Genomic DNA, 12,693 nt, shown 5'->3' with positions numbered 1-12,693 from the left:
CTCTGTGGTTGAAATTAACAAGATTGGATTATGTAATTTTTTCATAAATTCAGCAGCACCAAGGTGAAGGACGCAGAGGCCGTGGATGTAGAGGTCAACAATGCCCTGACGTCAGTTTGTCCCAGGAGACCAAAAGCAGCAGACAGCAACCTAAATCTCCAGGTAAGACAATCCATCCACAATACATTGTGAATTAAGCCAACCTATAACATTTGATTAAAGATATGGCAAAAATTCTGAAATCCTAATCCTGTCATTTTATCTTTTAGATCTGAACTTGGTTGGTCGAAGCGGCATGTAAGCAAGAATCTTGACCATAATTAAACAGGATGGCTAAAGTTCTCCGTTTTGCTTCTCAGACTCAAGAGATTCTCTGAATAAGCCAGTTTGCTGTTGCTACTTTTTAAAGACATGTTTACAATGCCAATTGTATGTCATTTAAATAATATCTTAGATACTGTATCCATTTATTCTATTTATTTGATCACTTTTACATCAGATCCTTTTTGTTCTGAATTATTCATCTTGTAATTAATAATAATAATAATAACTTTATTTATATAGCACTTTACGTCAAAGTGCTTTACAAGTACAATAGGTAAAAAACAACACATTTTAAACAATATAAAAACAGCTATTTCAATTTAAAAAACACACAATTTCGCACCACAAATATAATAGGTAAAAACCAACATTTTAAACAAAATTTAAAAACAACTATTTCAGTTTAAAAACACACATACATTACAACAGCACAAAAAAAAAGTACCAGGACATAATTTGTCTTTTTAACTGGACTGGCAGCTACTTTTTAGCTCATTTTTATCACTCACTTGTTTTAATGTGATACCAAAACCGACCTTTTTAAAATCTGTTTTGACCTCAGTCAATTTTCAATAATTTTAACAACTTTTGTCATTTGAAACAATGTTTAAGCTATGATTAAACTTTGACATTATTCAGATGTGGTTTGTGGTAGTTCTTGCATCCTGTTTTTATTATTTATGTTTTCATTGCCCAAACTAGGGAGGCCCCATTGAAAAGACATAAATAACAGTACTATAGAGCCCAGTCACCGGGAAAAGAAGGCCCGTTCATGTCCCTTGGCGTTCACCCGTCGTCCACTGGAGGGCGCCCCTCGTCGGCCTTTGGTAAGCCTGGCCTGTGCTGCTCCACCCTCAGTGACAGGCAGTCAGCAGGTAGACAGGCAGAGAGATCCCAGGGGAGGCAGACAGACATCGGGACGTCGCTAATGTACAGTCTGTCTTTTCAACTTTTCAACTTGTTTGTGATGACCAGTACAATACCGTTTTAACGATTCGCGTCCATGTGATTCTACAGTTGTTTGACTTCAGATGACTTTTGGTTTTGTTCATCTGAAATGACTGAAGTTGACATATCTTTCTCACGGCGGCCGCGGGAGTAACAGAATAGTTGTAACTTGTACGTGGAACTTCTCTGGAGGGTGGCGGGGAGCGAAGCAGCTTCTAGATGCGTAACAACTTGATGGACTACGGACATGTGGATGCTTCGGCTGCAGACATTACACGTGATTTCCCTAACCCTAATGAATGAACTAGTTCTCTAGCCTGGGAAGTAATGCAACGGCTCCGGCGGGTTAGTTAAACATCTCAAGAGTGTGGAAAGGAAAGCTCCGGTGTCAACTTTATGGTCTTTATGGTAGTGGCATTGACGACGACAGTCGCTACGCACCCTGTAATACTACATTTCCTTCATTGTGTGTTTCATGGCTGCCTTTCATCGGAGAGTATGATCAGTATGTAGGCTACAACCCCATTTGATTCCTCCCAGTTTCTGAAAGTTCCTGTAGTTTGGATTCGGGGGGCTTACATACTTCGGGGGGCTTACATACGCACAGTGTTGGAGGTCTGGTGGACTACACAGCGCATGCTGCAGTGCGGAGTTGCTTTTGAGGGATTCTGACAACTTGTTGCATCTGGAGTCCTTGGCGACGATCGCGACACATGCGACATGGTCATGGAATACATTGGATCAACAATCATGTAACTCTAACATTCACAGATACACAGGATTGACATCGCAATAACAACCATGCTGCAAAAGTTGGGTGGAAATCTGGCCAGTTTTTGAAGATCACAGGAGCTGAACACTTCAATGACAACCTGCACGGTGGAAACGAGGACCTAGGAGAAGTGTTCATCTCATGGGTTCCTAGGATAAGTGTTCATCTCCTGGGTTCCTAGGATAAGTGTTCATCTCATGGGTTCCTAGGATAAGTGTTCATCTCATGGGTTCCTAGGATAAGTGTTCACATCTCATGGGTTCCTAGGATAAGTGTTCATCTCCTGAGGACCTAGGATAAGTGTTCATCTCATGGGTTCCTAGGATAAGTGTTCATCTCATGGGTTCCTAGGATAAGTGTTCATCTCATGGGTTCCTAGGATAAGTGTTCACATCTCATGGGTTCCTAGGATAAGTGTTCATCTCCTGAGGACCTAGGATAAGTGTTCATCTCATGGGTTCCTAGGATAAGTGTTCATCTCATGGGTTCCTAGGATAAGTGTTCATCTCATGGGTTCCTAGGATAAGTGTTCACATCTCATGAGGACCTAGGATAAGTGTTCATCTCATGAGGACCTAGGATAAGTGTTCATCTCCTGCAGAGTGAAATCAATGTACACTTCAAGAAGCGCAAGTTGAATAATCGCTGTCATGTTGTCTAACTTGTGCATGCAATGTTAAGCTGCTCTGCTGTCGGTGAACGCACAACTCTTAGTTCTCAGTGAGGGTGAGTGGGCTATTTTATGTTGCTTTTTACCTGCAAAGATATCAGTTTTCTACATTTGAGGAGCACTTTCTTTGGCTTGTTTCATAACGTTCATCTGGAAAAAAACAACTTTCAAAGCTGGATAGGGAATTAATCAAGAAATGCATAAAACAAACATGCACCGTTAATATGGAACAGGACAGTACGTGAGCCTTAACACCCATTGGATTTAAGCCCCTTTATCGAGTCGTTTTAACGGGTTGTTCAAACTGCTAAGCACCGAGAGAGAGGGGGCCCCGGGGGGCCGAGGTGCCATTTGTCTCTTGAACTAAATCAACTCCGGTGGTTTTGCCAGCTTTGAAGTCCACAATGTGCGGCCGGAGCCCGCCGCTGCAACCGATGCAATGACAGTCCCCTCCCCGCGGCCCCTGGCCCTGGGGCTCTGGCCGTGGTCAATGACAGTCCCCTCCCCGCGGCCCCTGGCCCTGGGGCTCTGGCCGTGGTCAATGACAGTCCCCTCCCCGCGGCCCCTGGCCCTGGGGCTCTGGCCGTGGCTACTGCTCCTGGCTCTGGCCCTGCAGGTGGTGTCCGGGCAGACACAGGGCCTGGAGTCGGAGCGTTCGCCCCCCAGAGCTGTCATCAAGGTGACCCTGCTGAAGCACGAGCCTACCGGGAAGCCCATCACTCTGGAGGGGGTGTTCGTCGGAGGGAGCGCCGGTTACGCAGATGGGAAGCTGATGCAGGTAAGGTGTTCTCAGTCTCAGGTCCTCCCTAACCATGGATGTGCAAGCCGAGTGCATACAGGCTACTAGTACATACCCAGCCATCACCTTGTCTCGAGACATCTTAAGACACATTTGTCTTAAGACATTGATATTCAGTGTCTTAAGACATCTCAAGATGTTCTGTGTTTTCAAGACACAGAAAATATGGCTCTTATGCTCCATGTCTGAAGTGAGTGCATGAGTGCATGTCTTCAGGTTAGGTCTTAAGACGACTTAAGACATCTTGACAGACAAAATATTTTGGTTAATTAAGACATCTCAAGACATCTCAAGACAAGGTGATGGCTGGGTATGTAATGCTCTCACTTTGTTGCCTTTAAAAAAAAAAAAAAAAAAGGACAGGAGAAAGGGACTTAAATGTTTCCACTTTCCAGTCATGTCATATACAGTAGTGAAACAGCATCACTTTGATCTATATGGGGGTTCACTTGTCAAGTTTCGCTTTTTTGACCACGTTTGCCACTCTTCACCTTGGGCAAATGTACTGATGAACCGACGTCAACAACACTGCCTTATCCTAAACCACACAAGTCCCACAATATTCAATCTGAAGCCAAACCTTTTGTCACCTTGATGCTCAGTCACTAATGCAAGGTAATAGAGTTGTCCGTCCTCTCTAGTATGTAGTCTAGGCCAAGCTAATGCCACTATTTTCCCTGCTGTATGTGATGACAGAATAATATTTCCACAAAGGTGATGACATACTTGAACTGATCTTAACCATTTCCTTATGTCTTCACTCATACTGTACGTTCTCCTGCCAATAAAACACGGATTAGGTGTGTGTGTGAAGAGTGCCAACTTCTCCACCCATGCCTTTTCTGAGGTGATAGATTTGTAGTCACCTAAATTATTAGGGCCATGCTCTCGTTTTACTAGACCGTACACATATGAATGGTTCGCTACAGTACGCAGCCCTCAGCCCTAAATAACTCCACAAAGTAGCCTATGTGATATGCAAGTCCATAGTTGAGGCTTAAGCAGTCTTAGTGTTTGGAATAAATGGTTTACTCATGCCCTCGCTGTGGGCTTTGATGTTCCTCTCCTGCTGTGATCCTGTTCTCTCTGCGTGGTTTGAATTCATGTGTGGCTTAAGGTTGTTGGGACATAAGGCGAGGCTAAATGAATTTATTTACAGTCTCCAGAGAAAGGGGGACGACAGATATGAGGTACTGTAGGATCCTGTCTGTCCTCGCTCACCAGGTGCAGGCGGCGTTCTGAATGCAAACCAGATGCAGCAGACTGTGATCCTTGATAAAGAATCACATGGCCTTTCGATAGGGGAAAGTCCAGTATCAGACAATGTATTTCATATTATGCAGTGTGAGTGTATGATGGTGATCAAATGTATTTGTCGAAGTATGTTGCTGTACTGCTGAGATGAAAGGCGCTGTCTGTCCACTTTCTAAGTCTTTGTTCATTTAGGTACATTGAGGCCTTTGGGTTAGGGTCAGTTCTGGATACCTCACTTTAGTTTTGGGAGATAACATGTGACCTGACCTTGAAGGGAGAAAGCAATACTTAATCAATACTCAACTTTTACTGTAAAAAAGTGTCTGATTCTTGTTGTTCTGACGCTCTGTTCTACACACTTATGGATGACAACCGTGATCAGGGTTGTGGAAGTGATGGCTGACATTATTTCCCTGGAGGTGTGAAGTGACGTGGACTGGTTCCCTTAAGACAGTGTAATCCACCGATGATAAGATCCCTGTTTATTTCTGCTTTACCAGTGCAGAAATCCCAAAGGAGCTTTTCTTTTCCCCCCTGTGGTTGAAGAGTGATTATGACGTTCGACCTGTTTGGGCCAAATTACACTCCATACATGTATTCACCTCTCATAAGTCGATCATTGTGGTCCTCTTTAAGTTGTATAATGTCGGGGGAGTACAGTTGAGTCAGAGTCTTTAGCTCAGGCTGTACCCACAATGCACAGAGGCGGCGTTGTGCAGTGAGATGCTCTTTGTTGCTGCGCAGACCTGTCCTAACAGGCCTTCACTGCCTCTGCAAGCTGCTTTATGTTCCCGCTTTATGTTCCTGTCTTGGAGGGGATGGGGGGGGGGGGGGGGGATGAAAGTTGGAAAGGTGTGTGTGTGTGTCTGTGTGTGTGTGTGTGTGTGTGTGTGTGTCTCACTAACTCACATTCCACAACGTTTGTGACATGTGAATCCTGTCTTAGCAACGACCTACCCCCCTTAATGATGTGATTTAAAGGAGCATTCAGAAAGATCCCACAATTCAACTTGTTTGGGAGCCTAATTGTTTACATTGAAGTCCTTTAAGGCTGAGTAGAGACTGAAAGCTCAGAGACAGAACTGTGCCGTAGCAGTGGAGGATCCTGCAGTGGGATGTCTCTTTTTTTTTCTTCCAGCAGTCAGGCGTGTCTGACTCGCAGATCCTCAGGCTACTCCGAATTTGACTCTCTCAACCGTGGTAGAGCATGACAGCCAGTTTTCATAACCCACAGTAATTACACCTCCCTGACCACGTTTGATCTTCTTAAGCATGTTGTTTCTCTAGGCCACAGGTTGTCTAGCTGCTCCACTGACTCTGCTCTCTTCTCTTATGGTTTGATCATAGAAAAACAAGATCTGGCATGAGGGCCAAAACATTTAAGTTTTGATTTGAAGAAGAAGACTGCGTTAACTGCAAACCCTTTTGGGTTTGATTGAAAACATCATATTATATATTTCTTTACACAGAAATGTATTTTGTTTTAATTTAAAAATATATATTTTCGTACTTTGTCGTTATATTCAAGAGATATAAGTAGGTTAATGTTAGCCTAAGTCCAGAGAAATCATTATTTGGAAGTGCCTGTTTTATTTGAGGATGGTGAGAAAGAAAAGAGTGTGCTTTCATATTCAACGATGGTTACAGCTGTACAGTAATTGTGTTCGCCTTGCATACTTCACTTTCCCTCAGTGAATTCAGGTCACCGGATTCTTGCCATGTTTCCCCACTGATCTGATATCCGAAACCCTAATCTCTTTGGTTGTATGCCCATGTCCTCAAAATGCACACATACATTGGCTCGACTCAAGCCGGTACTTTTGGACGAGTCCGAGTGGTCAGGAATTTTGACTCTCCCCTCTCCCGTAACAAAGCCAGCTGAGTGGCCGGTGGAGAAGTGAAAAGGCTTCTGTCACAGCTTTGAACTTGAGGGGAAAGCCAGCTGTCCTCTGGGCTCAGTGGAGAGGAGGAGGTTATGCCTGCCGCACCTTTTGAAGTTAATCCTCTGATGGGCTCTCTGCCCAATTAAAAGAAGCTAAACGATTTTAAAAGGCTCTCTTTCCCTGCTAAGTCCCTTTAGAATGATTGTTCTTCTTTTCTCTTGTTGTGGCCTTTGTACCAGTGAAAGGTCGGCTTGACCTTTGTGAGGCCCCACAAAGACATCAGGTATAATTGGGGTAAGCAGGGCACTACAGAGAACATGCTAGTTAACTCTGCACTCCTACAGAAAGCAGCCTCTCTGTTCCTCCAGGGCGTCCCACGAGAGGCTCTGTGCTTCCACCTCTCTCTCTCTCCCTCTCCCAGACTAGAACAGAACCAAGACCACTATCTTTCTGCCCCTGAGCTGGCGGGCTCACCCAGAGAGTGTTGACGTGGTGGGCTGCCGGGGGATAGGAGGGCGGAGGCGTAGCTGAGGGAGAAGATCAAAGTGTGTACGATTCAAAACGTGAGCTGAGATGATTAAAAAAGGAGGCTGTTTACACTGCACTTCCGATAGGCCCCCCCCCACCCCCCCACCCCCCCATCCCCAGCCTCCTCTCCCTGGATTTCCTGCCCATATTTCCTTTCCCCCTGGATGAGATAACAGCCTCTCCAGGGCTCCTTGTCTCCTTCTCACTGACTGCTGGTGGCGCTGATGTTGGTGCTGGGTTTCCTCCAGCGTTAGACTGCCCTCTGGATGTCTGACGGACAGTTCTGTTGGGGTCGTTAAAGACGTTAAAAGTGCAGGCAGGTGTGTTGTTTGTGTTCCTCTTAATTTAATATTTCAATATACATTTTTTCCAGCTACCTATGTAAAATGAGACCATAGTCCCTTTTTAATCACACCTATAGTGCACTGAAAGACAGTTAATCGCTCATTTCGGATGTGTAAGCCATCAAAAGAGCTTTGGTTCCTTCTCCCCCCCATGCGAAGAAACCAAAGCGATGTGGCAACACCCTAGGATTTATCACTACTTCTACACTTCAATTATCTCGCCACATAAAAGTAAAGCAGGTTTGTTGTTTTGGTAGCATCTCGATTGCAGGCAGAACAACCAGCGGCTGGTCACGGTCGTGATAATGAATCTACCGTTCTGCTTCAGGTGATGAGAAGCAACGTTTTAGCTTAACTCGTTCGTCGAAGACGCTGCGATCCCGCGTATGTTCCAACACAGTCATAACAACCACAATAGAAGAGGAGGCCCCCGAGAGGCCCTGAATTCTCCTGGAAACCTCAACCTCACCACGGCCGTGGACGTGTCCAGCATGCCAAGCTCTGGGACGTTAGTCCTCCTAACCTGGACACCATATGAGACCTCAACATAAACATCAGTAGAATTCTCTTCTCCGTCCCGCCCGCCCCGCGGCCACAGTCGGACGTTTCATAAAGATATGAACGGAGATCGTCCGTAAGCTCACAATTTCCTCCTGTTTGACTCGATGTTTCCGAGTGGATCTCACCGTCATTTGCCACCGTGTGACTTCCTTTTAGAGTTGTGGTGAACGTTTTAAGGGTGATGATGGCTCAGTATGGATGTAGAGAATGTGTCTGTGTCTTATCTGCTGTTTGTAAAGAGACACACACACACATACACAATCTGCGTAGGTATCATTGTTGAATCCCCATAGTTTGCTTGTGAGAGTCCCACCTGTTTTAACACTCATGAAGGGCATCCGCTGGACTGACAGTGTGCTGTCTCCCCCTCTGTGACTGCTCTTCCCCTCACGGCCCTGACGGCTCTCAGGACCGCTCTCACCCCACCCGCCCGGCCCCTTTCTTCATGCCTCAAACACACACCCTTAACCCTCAAACACACACCCTCACGGCCTTAAGATATCAGACAATCGTCTCCCAGAGTTTCTCTGATCCGTAAACGTAATTGTTTCTCCTGAAAACGGATCAGAAGACGATGGTGAGAGCAGCACAGGAAGAGGGGGGGGGGCGGTCCTGTCTGCTCCGGTCCACAGGGGACAGCTGTTGGGACGTCTCTCAGTGCGCTGGGAGAAGGGACAGGCAGGGAAACATGGCAAGTCTCTTAAGTCTGCCGGCCCTTATTTTTAAATCATTAGAACCTTCTGGAGTTCCTGGACGTGTTTGTCTGTCAGGCCCATGTTATAAAACACATTCTTCTCCTGGGTTTCATGGCTCTCTCCATGCAAACAACCTCTCAAGGCTTCCATCACTCTCCCTGTCCCGCTCACACACACACACACACACACACACACACACACACACACTCTCGCTTATACACACTTTCATTCACTCCCAAAAGTACACTCTTCCTTACATATACACCTCAAGTATTTACATATCTTACAGGCACGCACGCTATTCTGTGCGTGTTCACTCTGGAGCCCTGTTTTCCCTGGACTCTATGCTGAAGATTTTGGCTACCATGTCCTACTACACCCCCCCCCCCCCACACACACACACACACACACACATACATACACACCATGTCCTACCAACCCCCCCCCCCCCACACACACACACACCAGTCAGTATGCTAAAGACACGCACACACAAACACACACAAACACACACACACACACACACACAGACACACACACACACCAGTCAGAATGGTAATGACACACACACACACCCCTGTCAGTATGGTAAAGAAACACACACACACACCCCCGTCAGTGTGGTAAAGACACACACACACACACACCCGTCAGTGTGGTAAAGACATTACTAGTGGCCTTATCCTTGAACTGGCCAGCGGATGGGGTGAGCCAGAGGGGAGGGAAGGGGAGGGGGAGGAGGGAAGGGAAGGGGAGGGAAGGGGAGGGGAGACACACAAACTGCCCAAACACAAACAGCTCTAACAAATCAGTCCTGTGATAGAAGGGGGACCTGCCTCCCAGCAGCCTTATCATCCGCTACTTTATCTCCACTAACAGTCTGACGTGCCAACTTTGGAGGGTTGTGGAGTGACCTGTTTTGAACCGCGTCCCTCTTCCTCTCTCTCACCGTGTTGCTGCACAGAGGGGGGGGGTAGTGGCTCACCTGTGGAGACTGTGAACCAGACCATCTGTCACACACACCGCCCTGCTCACACACACTCTCTCCAACCACAGCAGTCCCGTAAACACTTTCTCTCTCTCAGGATTTATTCTCGAGTATGTTGTTGTCGTCCTCCCCGACTAAGAATAGTCTCCCTCCTCTAAGCACACGACTATAGGAGCAGCCAGTGACCTGCTGTGCCATTGTGTGGGCAAGCATGCATCACGGTGTGAGTGGTGTGAGTCATCGTCCTCTCGAGCGCTACTGGAGAGGGCGCACACACACACACACACACATTCTTGGGAGGTGAACTCTTACCTGATGTAGCGGAGCAGGGTGGAGTTGGCTCGGTTTGGAATTCAATTATGAAAAGGTCGCGAGGTTAAACCGTCGGGCAGAGAGCAGCATTATTCTTGTATGCTAAAGCAGTAAAGCACCGCGTTGGCTTTCGCAGTTCGGTCGAATCGAACACCTGTTCCTTTCCAGCGGACTTGTTGTTCACGCTACAGTACGGCTGTAGACGGGTACAGTATGCACTCACATGCACTCACGTGCACGTGTTCAGAGCAAGTAGAAAGAAGCTGAGATTCAGACTGGTGAACAACACAGCACTCAAACATATTTTTCCACCTATCAGGACTCCATTAGATTAGATTAGATTAGATTAGATTAGATTCAACTTTATTGTCATTACAGAGTACAAGTACCAGACAACGAAATGCAGTTTAGCATCTAACCAGAAGTGCAAATAGTGATATAAAAACATGACAATGATAGTGATAGGTACAGTATGACAAGTACGGTAGTTTAGAGGTATATACAGTGATGAGTAATGTACAGTTAAGGTAGCTTATGTACAGTATGGTACAAGGAACGAGGATGCATAGAATATCCATATGAACGTTGTGTTGTGGTGATGTGGATGTTGAGTAGCCAGCAGACCGTGTTGTGTGTGTGGTGTATGTTGTGTGTGTTGTGTGTGTTGTGTGTGTGGTGTATGTTGTGTGTGTTGTGTGTGTTGTGTGTGTGGTGTATGTTGTGTGTGTTGTGTGTGTTGTGTGTGGCGCTGTGTGGCTGAGCCGCTGGTAGCTTTCCCATGCGTGTGTTTGCAGAGCTGTTAGATGAGGAGGGCAATGCTGGATGAGCCATGCTGGATGAGCCCCGTGTCTGCGGAGGAGAGCCCTTTATCTCCCCGTGGGTGTAGAGGCCGAGCCTTCACCCCCCTGTGGATTGAAGCCTGATTCTCTGGAGCTTTTGTAACTAATAATAATAATAATAATAATACATTAGACTTATATAGCGCTTTTCTAGACACTCAAAGACCCTTTACAAACTGAAAAGATCGAGTAGTAATAAAAAGAAACAATAAATAAAAGAAAGTATCGGGGTCTAATAAATGTTTAGATCTAAATCTAAGTGTGTTTGTAGGACCATCTACTCTGGATACTGCAAATGTCAAAGTTCCATCATCCTGTATGGACGTCTTCACTGGCTCTGCTTCTTTATGCAGTTCTCATTTCTATCAGAAATGTGTGGGTGGGTGGGTGGGTGGGTGAGTATGCACATTTGCACATTTGTGTGCGTTGTGTGCACATAATGTTTGTGTTTGTGTTTGTGAGCGCATGTATTTATTTACAATGTACGCTGTAAGGTATGTGCTGGTGAATGAGTGTGTGTTGGCCAGGCTGGGACCCCCCCTCTCTGATAATGAACTAATGGAGGACATGTGACATGAGAACCACACAGCAGGGATGTTCCTCTCCTCTGTCAGCGGGCTAGCTCTCCCTCTCTGCTTTCTTCTCCAGTCTCTCACATCTGAGTTTATTCTCTCTCTCTCGCTCTCTCTATTCTCTCTCTCTCTCTCTCTCTCTCTCTCATCCACTCTCTTACTCTCTTGAAAGCTCTTTATATCATTATAATTCATAGCATGTGCTTTAGTGTCGAAAAAACCAAAATGGCTACATTACTCAAATGTAGGAAGTACTTAGTTTGCTTAGAGACTGGAAGAAAAGAGTCATCACTATACCGCACATAAATGCTCCCTGACAAACCCCCTTCCCCTGTCTCTCTCCTCCTCCCTCCTTCCCCTGTCTCCCTCCTCCTCCCTCCTTCCCCTGTCTCTCTCCTCCTCCCTCCTTCCCCTGTCTCTCTCACCCTCCCCCCTTCCCCTGTCTCCCTCCTCCTCCCTCCTTCCCCTGTCTCCCTCACCCTCCCCCCTTCCCCTGTCTCCCTCCTCCTCCCTCCTCCTCCCTCCTTCCCCTGTCTCCCTCAGCCACCCTCCTTCCCCTGTCTCACCCAGCCTCCCTCCTTCCCCTGTCTCTCACCCTCCCTCCTTCCCCTGTCTCTCACCCTCCCTCCTTCCCCTGTCTCTCTCACCCTCCCTCCTTCCCCTGTCTCCCTCCTCCTCCCTCCTTCCCCTGTCTCTCTCCTCCTCCCTCCTTCCCCTGTCTCCCTCCTCCTCCCTCCTTCCCCTGTCTCCCTCCTCCCTCCTTCCCCTGTCTCCCTCACCCTCCCTCCTTCCCCTGTCTCCCTCCTCCCTCCTTCCCCTGTCTCTCTCAGCCTCCCTCCTTCCCCTGTCTCCCTCCTCCTCCCTCCTTCCCCTGTCTCCCTCCTCCTCCCTCCTTCCCCTGTCTCCCTCAGCCTCCCTCCTTCTTTCCCTCCCTCTCTCAGGTCTCTTCTCTGAGACTGCAGGATCTCATGTATTTGAGGAGTCCCCCATAAGTGTCTATCATACATATTCTTTGCATACCTGCAAAAAACCAATAGGCTACCCTTGGTAGAGGGAGGCTTTCTGAGTCTAAAGGGTCAATCTGGGCTTGGTACATCAAATTGGGTATTTGTAGAGATTGATTATTGAAGAATATAACTTATAAATGCCTCATGAGCTTAGTTCAACTGCCTGCTGCCATATAAGCTTGTTTAACTCCACTGTT

The 12,693-nt window shown here is 46.7% G+C and overlaps 1 protein-coding gene across 1 annotated transcript in view; it reads left to right on the top strand.

The window, feature by feature from the left end:
* Positions 1-3,135: 3,135 nt before the first annotated feature.
* Positions 3,136-12,693, top strand: part of rnf43 (ring finger protein 43) — a 94,208-nt gene continuing 84,650 nt past the window's right edge. The window contains exon 1 of the mRNA XM_080549368.1: positions 3,136-3,492. Within this exon, the coding sequence (XP_080405494.1) occupies positions 3,154-3,492 (339 nt within the window). The 5' untranslated portion in view covers positions 3,136-3,153. The remainder of the gene's footprint in view (positions 3,493-12,693) is intronic.

This window comes from Nansenia antarctica (assembly GCF_963989245.1).
Source record: "Nansenia antarctica genome assembly, chromosome: 20".
NCBI classification, from domain to species: domain Eukaryota; kingdom Metazoa; phylum Chordata; class Actinopteri; order Argentiniformes; family Microstomatidae; genus Nansenia; species Nansenia antarctica.
This window is presented reverse-complemented; position numbering and strand designations above follow the sequence as displayed.